General features: G+C 33.5%; 1 protein-coding gene across 1 annotated transcript; it reads left to right on the top strand.

Annotated features, from left to right (window-relative positions):
- The first annotated feature begins 3,492 nt into the window (after nt 1-3,492).
- On the top strand, nt 3,493-20,030 carry LOC118267705 (myb-like protein AA). Its single transcript, XM_035581835.2, has 2 exons — nt 3,493-3,700; nt 16,265-20,030. Exons 1-2 carry the CDS (start codon nt 3,680-3,682, stop codon nt 19,622-19,624), a joined length of 3,381 nt encoding a protein of 1,126 aa, XP_035437728.2. The 5' UTR covers nt 3,493-3,679; the 3' UTR covers nt 19,625-20,030.
- Nucleotides 20,031-21,280: the final 1,250 nt, after the last annotated feature.

Here is a 21,280-nt window from a genome sequence, read left to right as displayed (position 1 = left end):
CTTGCTTCGTGGTGTGTTGGTGTATGTGTGTATCTTACTACATTCAATCATCATTATTGACTGCTTCTAAATATAGAACTTAAAACCATTTTCCTGACGCACGAAATTCATCTAGAACTTCGTGCAAAACTATAATATTAACAATCATAAAGTTAATAATGCAATAAGCCAATGGACCAATAAAATAACAGTAGCATCTAATCGTAGCAGAGAAACACAAAACCTCAGAACGAACTATGCAATATAAGTTCGAGTAGGCGCTTATTTATACACAAAACTATTTTCTCTATTCAAGGAAATACAATGGTTTTTTTTTGAAGGGGGAAAATCATCTAGTGACTTCTCTCGCCAGGGCGAGGCGAGAGGTAGTGTCAGACTCTTACTGACTAAAAACCACCCCGTTCCTACTCCTGCTTGTCGAGCCGGAGCCCCGGTAAGCCCGCTAGGTAGTCCGCAGCTCCGGATCAGGAAATACAACGGATACAATCAAGTTTCAATCACTTATCTGTCACTATCCTGTAGTAAAACAGCTTGATGGTTATACAGCTGTTGGTAGAATAAACTGTTAATTGAAACGCTGTGTAATTTGCACCTTGAGTTCTACCCAACGGCTGGAAATAAGCAGGTTTGTTTGTATAGATTGCAGTGCTTCGTGCCTATGTTGTTACGGATGGGAGGGAAAAAGCAAGATTTTGTGTTAAGGTATCATTTTGAAATGTTTTTTGTAGGCGCTTTTTGATAAAACAATGTAATTTGTTATACTTAAATGGATTTTGTTGAAGTTTACATTGTGTTATAACTTGTTTTGTTTCTTTTTCTGATCGGGTAAAGAAAGGTCCCAAAGCAATCGTGTAGCAAAGGGTTTAATTAAAACTGATTGTTTATTTTTTATAAATTATTTTTTTAAATTACTATCTGACCCGGTATACTTGTACGGCCTCAATAATTTATTCTCATCTTATAAACCTTCCCTGGATTTCCACAAATAATTAAATTTGGTCCAGTTGTTTTCGAGTTTTAGTAAGACAAACGAACAGCAATTGAAAATGTATCTATAATACAACAAAAACTAATAGACGTAATTAAACAATTAACACATTAAAAGTGACAATAATAGAGTAGAACATGTGAATTATATCGGGGAATCGGACTAATAAACAATGGTTTCCCTTTCTAGATGGGCCGATAGCTTTGTTAACTTATGCTTTGGGAAGTTATGGCGCTCGATAGTAAACGTGACGGGTGTCTTTTAAATTAAACGACTTTTAAGGAAGTTTGGTTGCATTTAGACTGTTGAAGAATGGTAAGACTATAATTGGTTATTTTGGAAACTTTGTCTGTTAGTTCTACCTTGTTGGTTGAGTGGTGTAACTGTTGAGCTAATAACCTCAGCTTTAGTACGCATGGATCCTGGAAATAAACTATGACGATGGATTCACCTCCTATTATTATACGGAACACGTTACACAACTGGAGAAAAGTGGATATTACATTCAGAAAGATATTACATTGAGAAACTCCCAATGTAATGTAACTTACATTGGGAGTTTCTTGCTCGTTCTTCTCCATTCGAAGCTACACTTTGGAACGAGCACCTTGCTTCACTGACGGATAGACTGATAGAATATTACCTATTTAATTCTTTGTTGACGTTTCAAAAGTACCTAATGGTACCTATATGGTTTTAATGGAATAAATGATTTGAATTTGACTTTATACAGTGCACTCCTACATACCTTTGAAAATGACAAAGCACGACGTAATGTTATTATTAAACGTCGGGTGATATAAAAGTCTTTGTTACATAATAAATAAGTAAATGCTAAAGGTACTTTAAGAAGATTAGCTTCGCCCTAGGCGTGGAAATGTTGACGCTCTGCCCACAGTGATACTCAAACTGTTAAATTAACATAATTAATTAATGAGCATTTTTTTTGGGACAAGCTCGCCACAATCTCCCACCCTGCTGTAACTCCTATAAGCCAGGATCTACAGTAGATACAACCATGAAGACACCGGAACATTGAAGTCCGGTGCGTCCCAGGGACATGAATGACTGTCTTGGATCCCACAACGAAATTAATTAATGAGCATACTTATAATTATAACATAATATTAATTTTAAAATTATATTATGTTTTGGACAGTTTCCAGCGAAAGAGGATTTAATAACGGAGGAAATCCTAGTACCAGTACACAGTAAAAGTTGTTATTTATTCTCTGAATTGAACGAGAGCACTGTTTTTCTTTTACATCATCCTGCTTTAATTAAGTAGATTTATAGCATAAGTGCAATTAAAAGCTGATACTAAAAGTTTTGGAAATAAAACATAATTTTTTGTTTAATATTTTATTTATTTTTTATGTAATTTAATTTTTTGTGTTATTTACTCTATATATATGTAAATATTTTAAAAGTTAAGCATACTCGTCTTTTTTCTAAAAAAAAAACATATCCAAAGGTAACAACATGCCCTTTGCAATTTGTATTACAATTAATATAATATTAAAGTAGAGATTGTTATTGATCAACTCATTTTATAACTTTAAAGTCGACATCATCGATTTTTCTCTAAAACTGGGTTAACTGAATATGTAGATTAGTTTACACTACAAAGATTTTGTAACTAACATTGTATCGTAAGCCTTTGGTTAACCCTTCACACGAACACGAGTTTTAGTGGTTATTAATGAAAATATTTCACCATACACTCATTAATAAATTATGTTGATATCACAATTTATTTATTTGAAACAGTTACATCTTTAATGTTTGGTAATACGGTTTGTTTTCGTTTGATATTTCGTCACGGTGTGAATTTGAGATTAATGTGATGTTTATCTTAATTCTTTTAGATTTTTATCAATGATTAATCTTTTGTTTTTCGTGATTGATAGAAAAGAATCACTAGGTTTTGTTTTTGTTGAATACTTCTTTAAATGCTTAGGTATCTGGAATTGCACACTTACTTAACAAGTTAAACGCCATGGAAGTCCCCGGTGACCGACCTTGGCGAAGGATTTGGCTACAACAGCTTTGTGTTGGTAGTCAAAGGTTTAAAATTAAATTTAAAAAAGGTATCCCAATCTACAACTAAGTACGAGGCAATAAAAAGGAATAACAAACTGTATTAATTATTTGGGAACAAATAAAAAGGTTGGGAGGAATCCAAACATAGAATAACATTAAATACAATCATAAACATACGCAATTTCATACTTTACTACCCAAACAGTACCTTCCCACACGACAACAACTGCTTAATTTCCAATCCTAATTTAAACCTTATTAACACCAAACTACACCCTTTCTTCAAACAATTTACTTTACCATCCTACTCAACACTAAGGGTCCACTTTGAGAACCAGCGCCGTATGTCTGTGTGTATGCAACGAGCAGTGTCCGCTGTATGCACCCACTTGCAGTATTGCAGCGCACACATACTCAGCTCCACGCTCCGCTACCCTTGCACACCCTGTATATAAGCCTATCTCAATCCAGCCTTGAACTTCACTTCACCACAACGGCAACACGCAGCCGTACCATTTCAAACATACCCCGATTAAAAATCAACCCTTAGTCGTTGTAATAGGACTTGGAATACGGTGTTAGTGAATGAACTATGGTGTGTTGAGAACTGTGTTGATTGGTGTCTTCTGATACACGTGATTTGTCATCATGTTTACCGTACTGCGAACCGTGAGTATTTGTTTTATTTTAATTGGTTTCAATATGAAGATAAATTATAGTTTAGGTACGGTGAATCCAGAACTATACTGTTACTAAAAATGTTATCTTTAGAAAATAATAGAATATATAACATAGAATAATTCGGAGCCAATTTAAACAGGATTTGTAGAAATTATAATTCCTAAGGGTTTATTTGAAATAAATAATCACCATCTTTTTCATTAGCTTTAATACAACACTATCTTTAAAATTATTATGTTTACCTCAAACACAAAATATTATAAAAACAGAACAATGACAAGTTTCAGTTAACAGATTTCCTTTCAAACGCTTTTATTTTCACTTCTAGTATTTTAAATACAGATTACCTTGGAAAAAACAAAGATATAATTAACAATTACTACTTATGATCTCAAGGTACATTTATTATTTAACTATTGCTATAGATAGTGTCTATCACTACCACGAATGACAAAACAACTATTAGTTAATTAAAAACAGAAAAAGTTTACGGAAAACACAGAACGATGTACTTAAATTCTAATAGAAATTCTCACGATCGTTAAAATGCTAGAACCAATAAATAAAGCGTATTCCTCAATAAATTAAATATACCAGCTAACAATAGAGAGATGAAAGTGGGAAGATATTCGCAAAGTAATGGCGACGGCATTGTTCGAGTGACACATTGCCTGCTGGTGTCGATATTTTCAATATACAATTAAAGTAACCATATAGCTTTTGTCTGTAGCTTTGCCTGTATTAAAAACAAATATTATTTAGATTTAAAATTAAAGTTAACATCCTGAGCTAACCTGGGCGCTTATTCTAACTTAATATAAACACAATTTCAATCCATTTAAATTTGAATAACTATTCAATATCAAAACTATACAATCCCAGTCGTCGCTGTTAAAACTGCATTAAGGGTATGGAATTAAATAAAAAAAGTCAAAAGTCAAAATTATTTATTTCAAAGAGTTACTTTTGGAGGTTAAAGCAAATATTACAATATAAAGCCAAATTCAAAACTATTTAGTTTTATTTCTCCTATGTCAATAGGGCCCTTTTCTTACCAAATGGGACTACAGTTTGCTGATGGCATATTTATTAAAAATATTAAAAATATTGGTTGGTAGATAAAGTTTAAAATCGTAACAGACAAACTTACTTTCGCATTTAATATTAGTACGTATACAGTTGAGATTGTTTGTCGTATAATAACTTCATCGGAAACTGCATTACCATACAATGAGAGTATTCTAATCAAGAATGATGCATCGGAAAAGTGAAGTTGCTTTTCTTTTGATGAAATACTGTTTTGCTATACCAAATAAACATTTTTAACTTTAGTTTAAGTTTAGTTTTAGGTTTTTTTATTGATAAATAGTAATTGTAGTTGAATTATTACTTAGGTTGTATTGCAAATCATACATTTCTGTGCAGTATTTTATCCAAATTAAACTTAATTTAAAGGTTTCAATGTTTCACTTTCATATCACAAAGAAAATTTGCATTCTACACACTCACCTATTAATAACACCACAACCTAAAATACACGTATAAAACCTCCATAATAAATCAACACGCTATAAATAGATACAGCGAAGCATTAATAATGTAATTTAAACCAAACTGAGCTCCCACTACGTTTCATTATTGCATAACACCCTAATTTGGGAAAATCCCATCGGAAGACATTACTAAGACATATTAGTAAGGTTACCGTAACGCTTTGCTTCATAACTCATCGATTTCTAAATGAGTTCTTAGAAAATGTGACTTTTATATTACACAATTCAGTTTAAAATGGAAAAACAGTTGCCGTTAGGTCTATGTTTAGAGAATAGGAGCAACTGTTTAGTAGTTTGATAGTTTATTCAAATAGTATTGATGATATAATACTCATTTTATATACTAAGTTCCAAAAACGTAAGTGTTTAGCTAAAAATAAAGTCTATCTGAAAAATCCGCAGCCAGGCTGACCGACGTCGCCTCGACGCGTCTGAGCACGCTGCTAATGATTTTTTTTACTCATTATTTAATCATATAAAAGATTTAAAACATCTTCCACAAAAGAAAAATAATTATATAGTTCCAAGTTTAACACTAAACATCCTGATTATTATGATGTGATTATGATTTTTGTTTTAGCATTAGTATGAAATTTAAACAATACACCTACTCACCTGTTTACTGATTTTGCTATGAGCGATTTATATTAAGACAATTATCATCATCAACAGCCTATAAGTGACCACTGTTGATCAAATGCCTCTTCTCACATGAAGAAGGTTTGAGCAATAATTACCATTTTAAGATATATTTAGACAGTGAATTGAATGAAGAATTATTTCACTAATAAAATTATTATACAAACACAGATATGTATTAATAATCATAATATACCACAAACAATCCAGTTTAGCACGAAGGAAGAACAAGCTATAATAATTTTATAGAAATAAAGTGCCTATAAAATATATTTTTAAAGTGCATGTATTGTAGCTACGTGACTACAAATTACTAGTAGATAGTTAATAAAACACCAATTTTCCAAATAGTTTGAGAGTTATGTATGCGTGTATTGAAATGGTGTGCGTGGTAGACATCAGAGATACGCTAATGAACGGTATCATGCAAGATTTATAATTATGATGTACTAGTAATTCATCTTCGTTTTACTTTGATGCATCTCGTGTAGTATATACCTACATACATACATATATGTCTATTAAGAACTACATGCATGACGTGTCATGATGTGTTGGAAGACTCTGGATAGTTATCAAAGGATATGTAGCACCATCATCTAAACCTACTCTATAAATATTGATTAGACTCATTGTAAAATAAATTGTATAACAAGTTTACGGAATAAGAGTCTGTGGAGAACTAATAAGAATTAAAAACAAAAAGAAAAACGGTGATCTAGCATATGTCTAACATCGACGTCTAACTTTACTGTCCATAAGCGTGAACATTATGGATTTTATTTCTACATAGAGTAGGCACATAGACCAACATTGGATTATCACGAATTGTTTGATGGTATTGATGAAACTTCAGAAAGCAAAATGTCTTAGATTTCAACAAGGCATTTGAGATTACCGAGCAAAGCTACAATTGAACAAAGTCCAGTAAAAATTGTTTACTCAATCTAGAAACCATTCGCAGTCGTGCACTGAACAAACCCTAGCAAATCAAGCTACACCAACTGCAAAAATATTCAATCGACTTTCAACATTATAACAAAGACAATAAAGCTGACAATCTATTGAATGAATAGGGGTAGTTTATAGTGCTGGTGTCTACACAGACTGTCAATTACAATAAAGTTCATTGACCGTATTACCATAGAATTGCAGTCTGCTATCATACCATGATTGATGGTCAGCTATTGACGGTTACGGCAACTGGTCATGTTCCTGCGATCACATTTTAATTAGCTGTTGATCGATGCAACGGTTAGAAACGATACTAGATCGATGGATCGATGTTCAATGATCTTGAATGTAGTGAGATTGATTTCAATTACGTTTGATTTAGTGTTAATTTTTATCGTAGCGTGTAAATACGCGCGTATATTGACATGTGATAGGTAACTGAACTGTATCGTGTTTATTAGATAACTTCTAGATTCTGCCAGCGGCTTTGTTCACGTTCCCGTTGGGCAATAAAATCACCTAAGTCAGCTCATATTCTGTCTGTATACAAAATTTCATCAAGATCCGTTCAGTATTTTCAGTTGACGAACACACATGCAAACTTTCAGATTTATAGATAATATTAGTGTGATTCCGTGGTTAGAGACATGATTTTAAACTTAAAACAAATATTAATTTAAACAATTCTAAGAGAATATAATATATTAGGCTTTCAAAATAAAAGCTATTAAGATATTTTTGATAAAATCTCAAAAATGGGGGTGCTACTCGTAGTTTTGAGATTTCAGAGAACAAACAAACATCACACCTGTTACATAATTTAAACCAGTCAAATAAATATAAAATTAGAAAACCAAAAACAATTGACTATTTATTAAATAAACAACAACAATAACAAATAACAATGAAATAATCGCCTCAAGCCAAGCCACTATAGCGCACCTCCATCAGATTACTACTAAACAATAAATTCCCAGTTACTACGTAAGTACTCGCTTTCTCTAAAATATGTATAAAGTTATATAACATTCTGGTCCCATTTTCTTAAAATGTCGTCCCACATTATAACCATAAACCTAAATGTTTGTCATTACGTAATCAATGAGGTTATGGAATATTTGTGAGACCCTTAAACTCGTTTCGTTTAGTAATTTAGTTTCATTTTATGTCATATAAACATAGATAAGTTTGTTTTAAACAAAGCGTTGAAAGTTTTGATAATAAATGTATATTTTGTGTGACTCTCAAGCTACACTAATGATTGATCCTGGAGCTGCGGACTGCTTAGCGGGTTTACCGGGGCTCCGGCTCGAAAAACTGGAGAAGAAACGGGGTGGTTTTTAGTAAGTAAGAGTCTGACACTCCCTCTCGTCAATAGATGATTTTCTCACTGAAAAAAGATAGAATAGAAGGAAGAATCGATATTTAAATATTAATTTAAAGAAAAGTATACTTATCACAAAGTCGTCATAATGTATTCTTATCGTAATCGAAAGCGATTTAGAACTTTGGATTTTTCACAAAACAACAAACCTTCTATCCATTCTTATTGATTGAATAAAATTACCATAAGCAACCGCATAAAAGTCAAATAGACAAATAAATAAACAGTAAAAACGTGAAATGTCTACGCAGAATAAATTTATTATCGACACGGTGTAACCTAACTAACCTTACCCAATACGGCGTAGCGTCTGCGTAGCAAATACCGTAGCCGTGTCACGCTGTACTTTATTACTGTATAATACAAGAAAACATGTAAACTTTCAACAAGATGCACAAGATGCAGCTTCAGTACAAGACAGACTTCATTAATAAAACATGGCTGTCGTGGTATTTACAAGGTTTTTCTACTAAAAGTTGTTTATGTCTTGGGAATCTGTTTTCATTACAATATCTTAGTATTTTAGTTTAAAAGTTACATGAAAAGGTGATATTTTTTGTAATGGAGAGTTTTTTGCTTGCCTTTTTGCTATTCTTTGAAGTTGGACGATTTGCTGCCACACACAGAGTAATTTAATGATTACTTGAACTATTCATTAGTTTTGCAATTAGTAAGTACTATTAAGTAACCATTAATTGGCTCTGAGTACGGTGGTTGATGCTCATAAAGTAACTACTATTAATATAGGTACTTTCATGTGACATTTAAACTGTATAATAAATCTTACTTAGAAAAGGTTAACATCTTATCTGTCATTCAGTCTATAATAAAGTCATAATTCAACCAAGCAAACGCAATGTCACCTCCAACGTTACAATTTCACGCCACTCAAAACAATTACTATGAAAACTCAACGGTACCAAATGACAGGCCATACAAACTTGCACTTGCATTGTATGCAAGGCCTGATGCAGGTCGCATCCAAAATTATAAGCATTAATAAAATACCAGCTATACAATGTGATAGGGGTGAGACTTCTAACCCGTTAAGGCTGAGTACTACATCTAATTTTATGGACAAAAGTCGTGGGTCGAAGGGGTCGAATCCCCTCCCCCTAAAAATTATGGCTATTTTAATATTTTTTTTACTTTTTTTGATATCAAAGGTTGTATGCGTCGTAGAAACAAAAAAAAACATGGCTTGGCTAACTAATTCATAACTTTTTTCATATGTTTTATAATGTTTTGGTGAGAAAAAAAATCATTTGTGAATTATTTTTACCGAAAAAATCACTATTTTTCAATATTTTCAATTAGGGGTTCAACCCCCATATTATTTTTTTTCGATAAAATTAGATGTAGTACTCAGCCTTAACGGGTTAGAAGTCCCACCCCTATCACATTGTATAAATAGGTAATAAAAACACAAAATTAATAGTAGAGGATACCAGACAAGATATTTGTTTTTATAATTTTTATCTATTAAGTAATTTTAATCATTTAGAGATCGGTGATGTAATATGATTCCAGAACAGATCGGTCCAGGTCGAAGTTATATCGGATCTTAGACTACAAGTACAACTAAGAAATTGCAAAATCACCACCAACATCACAATTAGACGCTAAACAAAATAATCTAAAACGTAATCCCAATGGTAAACGAACAACCAACTTGCACTTTCAATGCACTCAAATCAATTTCCCTGTTCACGTTCCCACACTACGTCAAAGACCTAACAGCCTGTTAGAACAGGTAGTTAGTGCTAAAAGCGACATGGCATGTTCAGAAGCGCACTTTCCCTGGCCACACCGGGTGAAATGCGTGACCGGTAAGGGCAGAGAAACGGTGAGCATCCCACTCGATGTCTTCACGACCTTTGACGCTCGCTTATCTAGCTAAGCCCTTAGTTATGGAGCCCTGAACTATGTTTATGGTTTTGTTATGGTCCTAAAGATAGTTGTTTTAACTGTAGGTTATGTAAGTGTGGGTGTTTGCAACCAATTTCCGTATGTACGTATTTACGTAGTAATAGGAAAATATGTTCACATACGTGATGTTTATGGTCTAGCTTTGTACAAAATAATTCTGTACCCTTAGTACCAATTTTATTTATGATTAAATCCTCTGATGTAATTGGCTCATGTAAGTATTAATAAATTTACGTAGCTACATATTACATGAGATCGCATAACTTCATACGTTGAGCTAAAGCTGTAAAGTGCTTACAACTTTATTGACATAACATGCAACGAGTGTCAATAAACGTCGAATACAAGTACTGATTATACAAACTAAACATTAAAACAACTCAATATTTGTTATTAGGAAGGAATGCCAACTCTTGAAAAGGAAATGTCTCAGAACATTAATTTACTTTCTTCAAATAAAATGTCAATGAAAATGGTCCATTTCAAGTCACGATCAGCAGTGAAATAAAATAAAATACGAAACTTAAAGAGATCAATGTTTGAACGATGTTGAAAAAACAATACGAAAGTTGAAATAAAATAAATTTAGAAGTCGTAAATATCAATCTGGAACTAGGTATTTGAAGATTTTGTAAATAAATCTTTAAATGCTATAAACATTACTGAAGACTAACGATTATTTCCTAATAAAACTGTTTTCTACGACAATACCGACATGCGAAAGAGGTAATAAAATGAAATGGTCTTTAAAATTCAGTAAATGTATACATAAACTTGGTTAGGAACTTTAATGGGGTGTATCTTTATGGACAACCAATTACCATTAAGTTCTTTAATGTTGACCTTAAGTTCGCCACTAACGAGTATTTATCAATCGTATCGCTTTGCATAGACATTAGAGAGAATTAGTTTGTTTAATACTATTGAGATGGAGACGTTTTAAACCGAATAAATAATGGAGGTTTTCAGTTTGATCTGTATGTATGTATATTTGTGCGCGATTATCTCGCGTTTGGCTAAACTGATTTTGAAGTGGTTTTCAGCATAGTTTTCAGGCTTAGGAGAAGGTTTTAGGTTTATTAACCGAACTAAAAAAAGTATTTGTTCAAACTTTAACTATTAAAGGCAGTTTTTGCTTTATAGTTTGAGTTTGATGGTGTTTAATAGTTTTTGAATATGATTAATGACATTTTCTAACCTATGAGTTGGTTTATTTTTTTTCCTCAGTTATTGGGTAGTACAAATATCTGATATTAAGGACAGAGGACTGTAACAAATTATTATCGAAATAAAGCTTTCTGGTTTGAGTTTGACGGTGTTTAATAGTTTCTGAATATAGTTTGTGAAATAAATACGTATACACAGACCCACACTCGGCCAAAACTCACTCAACTCTGCCGGCTATGTGTCAACCAAAACATTTTAATATAAAACATTTTTCAATTATGCAACTAATGTCCCACATAAAACTTAAATAAATATATGCATGCACATATTTATATATTTCCGCGCACCTGTCAATTTGTTATGTATACTAGTCGGCTCAAATTTTATAATTTATAATTTACCTAATTATTTTTATTAGAAAAATACTTTAATTAAGTAGTTAGCACAATTGTAGAGGAAGGTTCTTACAATTAATAAAGAAACTTAGAACCAATGTAGGAAGTGGAGTTGCAGGAAAAGCTACTACTTATTACATAAGTTCAAATTGGCAACCACAGCTATACAGACAGATAGGCGTCATGACTGTGAGTATGTTAACATGTAAACAGAGACATCATAACCCGTAGCTGAAGGCAGCTTCAATAAAGACTTTGTATATCTATAATAGTCGGATAAGTTGCTAATCGAGAGATAGGCGATAGTGTAATGTTTTGATAAATAACATTAAAATGTTTAAGCAACATTGCAACACAACTGTTAAATGGTTGATCGTTTTATCGTTAGTGAGTAGACTTTTATGTGCGTTTAATAGTTTTTTTATCCACCCCGCATACATTTCGAAATACGTCAAGAATATAATTGGCCTGTACCTAGGAATTTGTGATATCCCACTCTCTTTAGAGTAGAGAGGAGCAAATTAATGTAATTTTCTCTGCCACTGCCAACACATGGCACAGAATATGACCTTTTTTAAGAAACTTTGCTCAACATTCTACGATATTCTCCTGTGTCGTGGGTGAAATTAAAAACATACAAGTTCACAAGCAAATAACAGTCAGTCGAAACAGTAATTTGTAGATCACAAAAAGAGTACTATGCGGCAATAGAACCCACTACACGTTCCACGCTAGCCACGGCGTCAACCGTGCAGTCAAAATGAAAATGACTATAAAAATTAGTTGTATAACTGCTAACAGTTTCCCATGTAGTTGGTAACTTATACCGTTGCCCTTTCACCCCGGACGGGTATTATCCTGTCTTGCATACATAATAGTCACGAGTTGAAAGCTTCTCGAACTTTCTATTATGTGAATCAGTTCCTTTAATCGTAAATCAATGGTTTCGCGATTTAAACGTCTCTTCGCCAAGTTCTTCGTATTATTTAGGTATGGTATAGGTAATATTGAAGTAAGTTTGTTTGTGTTGTTTTATGTATTTAAAGTTTGTTAAAACTGGAAGGAATGCTGGAAATGAATGGAAAATTACTGGCGTTCGAACCTGCATGGTTTATGTTTATAAGTTTAGTAATCATGGTTTAACATTTTATTAATAAAACAGTTTCGTAAGGTAAAGTCGTCATCATACATGTATGTTTATAATGTGACGCTTGTAAAACGTCGTGGTTTCTCAATTAATCTGGCACCAAACAATTAATGTTTTCTTCATTTGACTGAGATTACTGATGGCTGACCTTCCAAAAAACGTCAACGGACTTGAAACACATCTGAATTCTTAGTACGAGTTTGGTTCACGTTTAATGAAATCGAAACAAGAGCATGTTCGGCGCTCTGATAGGCCGGCTCAAATGAATCAACCAATCAGAGATCCGAATATGCTCTGAAAGGTCCCTGATGTGCGCGAGTGTTGATTAATGGGTGACGTAGATATCAATTTTCATCAGATGATCTGTCAGCCTATATGTCGCTTATCCCTTTTTGTGATTTAAGTTTGTTTGATAAATCCTATATAACATGAGTGGAGTAGCGAGCAAAGTGTAGTCTCGCATAAATTGTATTAAATAACGTTTTATGAATACATAAAACAACCGTTTCGTATAATTTGTGTGTTTCTACGCGTTTCTCTAGTTTAGTTTCTTTTAGGCCTTGTGAAGAAATATTTGGCAGTTTTAAAATAATGATGACTATATATGGGGGTCATTATTGATTTATTTGTGTTCAAAGCAGTGGCGATTTGGAAAAGCTGCCGTTTGTGGTGATTTATGGCTAGATTTTATTGGATGTATAAGTAATATTTATCAAAATTGTTTTGGTCTTTCTTTCCCCTGCCTTTTGTTTAATTTCCTATTGTTTCTTTATTGTTATTAATTGACACTTTCACACTTAAGCTTACACGCCAAATCGTAGTGTCGGATCTCGTCAGTTGATAAAGCACAATGGTATTGTAACCTATCTTTCAACTTTCAGTATTATTTAATATGTGTATTATGCATATGTATATGCATATTACACTAATATATTACATAATTATATTACACGAGGATTTAGATTTGCATATGACACAAAGCAATTAATTAAAAATAATTTAGAGATAAAATTTAAAACAAAAGGATGAATTCTGCAATCACTTATAGATTTATTTGAGGTTAAATATGGAAAAGTTTTAAACTGAATTAGGTAATAATGTAAACAATTTTATGTAATGTTTATTTTTATATACAGATTACAAAAATAAACTGGTTTTATGTTCATAAACTGTATAAAACACCAAATTATGTAAGAATTAATAATGTTCACAGAATGCTAGACTTTTGTCGAGACAAATGTCTATCTGTCTCGCCAAAAATAAAGACTCGACTTTCACTGTTACCTGAAAACAAAGGATTTATTATGCTAATGCTTGTTTATTATCAAAATGTCCAAAAGATAATCCTGTAACAAAATATAATGTTGAATATTAAGTTTGAAAGTATAAAATACTAAAATATGGCACAATTATAAAAGAAAAAACAAATATTCAGAGAAACAAACAATAAAAATGATAATATACTAGCTTTTGCCTGTGAGTTCGTACGTATAAATTGGTGAAGTTTCGGGGCAATTTAGAGAAATCCTGTTTTAGTGCTCTCTATACTCTTCAATGACAGTACATGCCAAGTTTCAGCTTCCTAGATTTAGTATTTTGACTGTGCTTTATCTGTCAGTCAGTCAGTAACAGGAGAGTATTATATATACAGACAGTTTTATATGTATACTAATTTCACTCATTGCTCCCGACCCAATAAATTAAATTACCGGTTAAATTAAATAAACGTGTTCATAAAGACTACGTTCATTTAATTCTCAAGATCAATGAAGATAAATGGCCATCGTAATAGTATTAGGAATCCAGTAATAGAAGAGTGTAGGAAAGCGATTCACGGCTGAGGAGACTCACATCTCACTATCGCTCTGCGCATGCGCATACCGCACGGTCGACGCCCGCGCACACCTTTACTTGCGCACGCATCACCTTGCACGCTCGCTGTTAACACACGTGCAATTATTTTGTTACAATTAGGCCCAACTTTATTGTGCTTAACAGATCAGAATAGCTAACAAAAAAAAAAGTATATTCCCCTATTCGACAAGCTTCAAAAGACCTCACGTTACCTATATCATTATTATTTATCTGGTGGGAAGTACGAAGCAAAATCCCTCAATGTGCTAGTAATAATCAGCCTCTGTCTTCTAACTTGGTTCAAACTTTAGACGCTAGTGATGTCAAGATTTACAATACTGAAGATTTTATTTCATCGCGCGCCGTTCACCACGATAGAGTTCATGATTCGTATAATTGACATGCCTGCAGCTATTGTTATTACCTATTTGTGTTTTTATCTCCTAGATTTGTTTTATGTTATCCCCGAGTTAGGTCCTTTCGGGCTGTATTTCTTGTTCAACTATATCGAACGACGGTATCATAGCGTAATCGAGAGACATGATAAAGATATTGTCATGAAGTAGAAAATTATGATTAATTGCTGTGAACTAGTTAATAGTTAAAGGCATAATGTCAGCTTCTTACCTTGTAAGATATTGATTAATGATAAATATTTCAATTTCTATAGTTGTTCACGGGATGTTGTTGAAGTTTAAACTGTCCCAAGTTTCACTTCTGAGGGCGTGTCACAATAATTATTCAGACAACTGCACGAGATGCATATTTTATAGCATTTAATAATCACACCGTATTAACCGAGAACTGTTTTATCTGGGAAATTTACTGTTCTAAAACACGGCATCAACAGGTTTGTGCTATAACTTATCAATTTCAAATTCAAAATACTAGTTGTGAAAGTACTAGAAGTTTTAAATTATAATCGTTTATGGTGTAGGCGGGTACACAAGAAATGAGTGTCGAAGTCCAACTTGACCCTTGATAAGCAGTAGTTGAAAGGGAAAATGTTGTAGTTAAAGATAAAAATACACTTGACAACTAGACAGACGAGTTAGGAAATTGTGAAGATCGAGAGTGGATAGGTCAACAGTATGCAAGTCCTTTAACGAAAGTTGTTGCCTTTCTAAAAATGCTGAACTATTAGATAGTGGACAGTTTTCTAAATCTATAGTTAATTAAAATGGTAATTTCTAAACAGGTAGCGCCTGCACCCTTACTTTAGAACCAGTAGTTGTCAGTTTTCCTAAACATCATTTTATTTAAATGGTCAGGTAATTGGTTAACGCGATGTGATGCATAACAAGTTCACGCGCCAATGCAAGCGCGGGTTAAAATATGTAACCGGTTTATGTGCTTTACTAAATATAGCTTGATGGAGATCATACGTTACAGTATATAAAATAATGTAACATAACACCACGTGTTCATGAATGATTTTACACAAGATAGTATCAAAACTAGTTGGTGACAGATGTCTTTGTCTAGGTTCTTGATACAATTGCATAAAACAAACTTTTTCTTTGCTTACAGATACGGCTACTAGTCATAATACAACTGATCAAAACCACCCGCTGTCAAAATGGATTCTCCGAGCAAGACATTCTCCGTTTTCAACAGATGGCTTCAAATGATGGCCACATAGAAGCGATCAATAACATCCTACAGAGAGAACAAAACAACCAACCAATAAGTTCACCCAGCATATCATTCAACCTAAACGAGGACACTAACAAGAACAATAACTATGGCCGAACATTTTATCCAAGGAGTAGAAAAATTTACAGAATCAAGAATCCGTTCCAGCAGCAGATAGAAGAAACTGAGAAGCAACCTGAGAACACGGAAGCACAGGACAGCGGTGCAGGGGCTAGTAACCAGTATGCATCGATGCAGTACTCTTTACCACCAGAAGAATTCCTTCAACAATTAAGAGCAGAAAATCAGTATTACCAACAGTCACAGGTATCTACACCAGCCCCAAACATAGGGTATACGGCTACTCCGCAGCCACAATACCAGTATTCGACGGTCTCTTCGCCAAACTACGATAGCAACAACCAACAAAACAATCAAATACCACTGGAGCCGAAAGCGTCACATGGTGCAACGTACCTGTCTAGTCCTAGTCCTTACCAGTTTAGTACACCTAACGCGTTTTTAGATAGTGCACAAAGCACAGCGTCCCCCATTCCTTCATATTTGTCTACGCCATTGAATAACGGTCAATATACTGGGACGCCGTCTAGCTCGTACGTTTCTAGTTCTTCTCCATTGTACCTTTCTAGTCCAAACAATTTGCAGTCATATGTATCGTCACCATTATCAGTCATTCAAACTGGAACGCCGGAGTATAATAGAGTATCAACGACGATCGGAAATAACCCCGTAAGTAATGATTACAATGATCAGAATAAGAAAATGCAAATAGATCATTATGATTACGCTGGCAATGGGGTGCGGTACCCAGCAAATATTCAACAACAATTCTCAAACGAGTACTCATCTTCCTCTACAACTACGAGTTCACCTTACCAGGATCAGATAAGAGAATCATGGCAAAATACAATGAATTCAAATATGAATGCAGCATCAAAATCTATTCAAGACAGTCCTTATAACCAGTACCAAAATTATCAATATCCAAATTCCCAACAAGAAACCAGGTTGGAATCAAATGCAGATAATGTTAATAGTGAAACTCATCGTATTGGTACTATGGCTTCTGCCAATAATTTATATGTGAATTACGTACAGCCTGATAATCAAATGTTGAATAGCCTGAAACTTCGTACAAGAGACTTAGAACAAGAAACAGGACAAGAAATATACTCTAATGGTGATTTTGGATGGAAACTTACTGGGAAGAAGCCTTTGATAGAATACAATTCTTTTCACCCTAGATACTCCTCATTGGGTAGTAGTTCGTCTGATGGCCCAGCAGTTAGTCAGATGAATTTTCATATGGAAACTGGTAAGCCTTACAGCAGCTATGACCAAGTTTCTAAGTCAGCTACGGAAGCTATCGAAGCTCAAGAATTTGCCAAAGCAGCTGCAAAGGCCCAAGAGAGATTTAAACAACAACAACAGCAGCAACAACAGCAACAACAACAGCAGCAACAACAGCAACTATACGCAAGTAGCAACAACTATGGATCATCTAACATTGGTGGCTTAGATATCAGTAATGCAGGAAATGGCTACTATAACACCAACGACAAAAATAGAAATAAATACACAGACAATACAAATAATCCCTATATTTACGGTAGTCAAAATGATCTCATCACTGCATCTCCATATTATCTTTCAACATCTAGGGAAAATTTAGATAACAAGCCAAAACAACCCTTCGACCATGATAAAGCATTGAAAAATATTGTACCTATTGATGTATCTAATGTCGTTGCTACTTCAGATTCCTCAGTCAAATCAGGCACAGGTTTGGATAATAATGGAAGGTACGCAAATAGTTATCAAAAAGATCAACTTGATCAGAATGTTAGGCAATACTTGAGACCAGTAACAGATTCCTTCTATAAAGATAAAAATTCCCTTTACGGATTTAATATCAAAACCAAATCAGATGACTATGTAAATTCTGATAGTCTGAAACAATTAGAGTCTAGTATATATGGTAAACAATCATTATCTACAGAAACTAACTATAATCCTGTTAGTTATCCCGGACAACCGCAAGGTCTAAATTATTTATCACAACAGGCGAATTACCAAGACAATATGCAATCCCCGACTTCACAACAAGGAGGATATAATCGGAATCAACAAAGCCAGTTATCATCTGAGTTAGCAAACATTCTAAAACTCAATGATATCCCATACAAACTAACCCAGGGTATGTCAACCGATGCGTTAAAGTTACATAATATCAATTTCGATCAGGGAGGTATACCGACACCGCTGCCGATGCGTATCAACCAAAATGTTGGCAGTCATCAGCTTGACGTCACAACTAACTTGCTGAGCAAGTTGTTACTAAATAAGCAACCTAGTTTAAACCTTAACAGACCGGAAATAGACAGCCAAACTGGCAGTTTATTGTCCACCATAAACGGCTTCAAAGTTGCTAACCCATTCAATATGGACCTCAAGTTGGTGGCAGAAATGTTGAAAGGAAAACCCACAGTGGATGATTCTCAAATGATAGCACTAAGGGACCAGTACACTAAACCAGCACCATTGAAATTTGATATGTCACAACTACAGTTCTTGTTGAAAAATGAAAACACTGCCAACTTGGCACCGATCAACGACGGGCTTAGTGCGCTTGGTGGTTCGTATCTAGATCTTTATAACACTGGAAGATATCCTTATCAGGGTGTTAAATACTCTCGTAGTCAAGAAGAAGAAGAAAGCATTGTACCTATTGCTGACGCATCCAACACTCATCCTATTGGCGCTGTCATGGAACAAGATGATTTAGCAAGTGAAAGAGACGTTAGTTCTGCATCTGACATAACAGGGCAAGGTGATGACATCATAACTAGTAACTTTGAAGAAAGTAGAACAAAAAGCAGGTATATGCCAGGTTCTAGAGCAAACGAAAGGCATAGACATCCCAATATGTTGTCAGGACGTCATATGTATCAAAGAAAGTATCCTAAAGCTGATGTTGATGAACCTTATCCTTTATTGAAACCACCTCCTCCGCATTCACCCGTAGGTAGAGGTAGTCATATGAAAATGGAAAAACACGCTCGCAGACGGCGTGTTAACAAACCGAAACTACTTCGGATCATGAAGACAGAGCCATTGTTTGAGGCTGGTGCTGAAACTGAAAGTCTAGAGACGTCCGTACCAATATTACTGCGACCACCGCCACCGGTTGCTGAGTCAAAATCAGATACCGTCAGTGCAGAGGATACTACGTAGAATATCCTAACTTATTCTATAATTTATTACTTGTGTAAGTACATTTTCTGAATTGATGTACAATGTTCTATGTTGTATTTAGATATTTAAGTTATTATTTAATTTATCTTTTGTAATTTTATAACTCAAAAGGATTTTTGAACTTCTTTGAATGATGTATTATAAAAATTTGGCATTTATATTTTATTTAAGGTTTACATTATTGTTAAGACTTGTTTTAGTAAAATTAAAAATGTATGATTTGAAAGCGTCTGAACACAAATGTATTATTGTAAATATTGTACTTAAAATAATATTTGTATTCTAATTGTATTGTTGTGATAAGATACATTCGTAGCTGTTGAGGTTGTTGTTAATATTTTTTAAGTGTTCTCGATGTTTTACAAAAATAAAATGTAGAATTAAACTGCGTATTATTTGCCTCCATTTTTATCAAAGATAAAAACATTGACGCATGTCTGTGAACAATAAAAACAGGTGCTACTGTATCACGTAATAAATCTGGCTCGGAATAATTTTCTTATGATTTCTCTTAAACAATGTTAATGATATGTTACAGAGGCTAATGTCACTGAGACAGATTCATAGAGCATTATGTAATTTAGAGCTAATTATTGCGATTAAGAATCTAATACGAAATCGATTTAATTTTTAATTTGGTCGTCATAGAGCATTAAATTATCATTAATGTTGAACCAACTTTTACGTAATTTGGTCATTGAATAAAATCAAATCTTTATGAGCATACATTTGAGGTCTTTGCCCTGCTGTGGGACGATCATGGCTGAAATCTAATCTAATCATTTACATTAAAATATAGACAGAAACAAAAATAATGGACAAGGGCCTGAATAAAAAAACGAGTTCACTTGTAGTGGAATGAAGAGTAATTTCAGTAGGATTGGATTAAGAACTAGCATTGAACCTTACCTGAAAAAAGGTTGATAAAGTAAGGAAAAGCGTAAGTTTAATTAGGGTAAACTACCCAATTATCAGCACTTTAAGAGTTAGTCCTAATTTAAGTCAATTTATTATTGTGAAAAAAAGGCTTTCACCCGTTAAGGTAAATTTTATAGTTATAATATTTAAAGACAATAATAAAAGAAAAACATGATTGACCTCTATCCAAGATTATTTAGACAAGTAAGAATAAAAAATGGGTCTGTCACCATTTACTGGCACCATCTCCACCAATTACTAGCATAGAGCAACCCAATTATCAGCACCTCACTATCACTGTTAGGAATTGCATTAAAAAAATTAGTTACATTATTAAAACCTGTTTTAATTTATTTTTTACATAGTTAGTAAGTAGGTAACAAAATAATTACTTATAATCTAATAATACTTTTATCTGTATAGTCGACAAAAAAAAGCGTCTCGGCCGTAAAAACCGCCTAATTCAAAAAACAAGAAGCCTAATTTCAAATACTAAGCAGGCATTATACAAACATGGTATATCATTAAATTTTAACCATTACTTTAAGATTATAACATGTTAAAGTTTCTTTTGTCACTGACTGACAGATCATCAAAAGTAAAAAGCACTAACAGACATAGAAGCTTAAATTTTTTGCATAAAATTAGTATTTAGTACCTAAATCAGGGGAAAAATCAAATATTTTGTAAATTCAGTCCAGTTTTTTTGATACATCA

The sequence above is a fragment of the Spodoptera frugiperda genome, chromosome 6, assembly GCF_023101765.2.
Source record: "Spodoptera frugiperda isolate SF20-4 chromosome 6, AGI-APGP_CSIRO_Sfru_2.0, whole genome shotgun sequence".
Classification (NCBI taxonomy): Eukaryota; Metazoa; Arthropoda; class Insecta; order Lepidoptera; family Noctuidae; genus Spodoptera; species Spodoptera frugiperda.
This window is presented reverse-complemented; position numbering and strand designations above follow the sequence as displayed.

What these genes read in the sequence shown, in the direction of transcription:
- LOC118267705 (XM_035581835.2), top strand. Translation starts at nt 3,680, where the DNA reads ATGTTTACCGTACTGCGAACC. An exon ending in TGTTTACCGTACTGCGAACC is followed by an intron (nt 3,701 to 16,264) that starts GTGAGTATTTGT and finishes CTTTGCTTACAG; the next exon opens with ATACGGCTACTAGTCATAAT.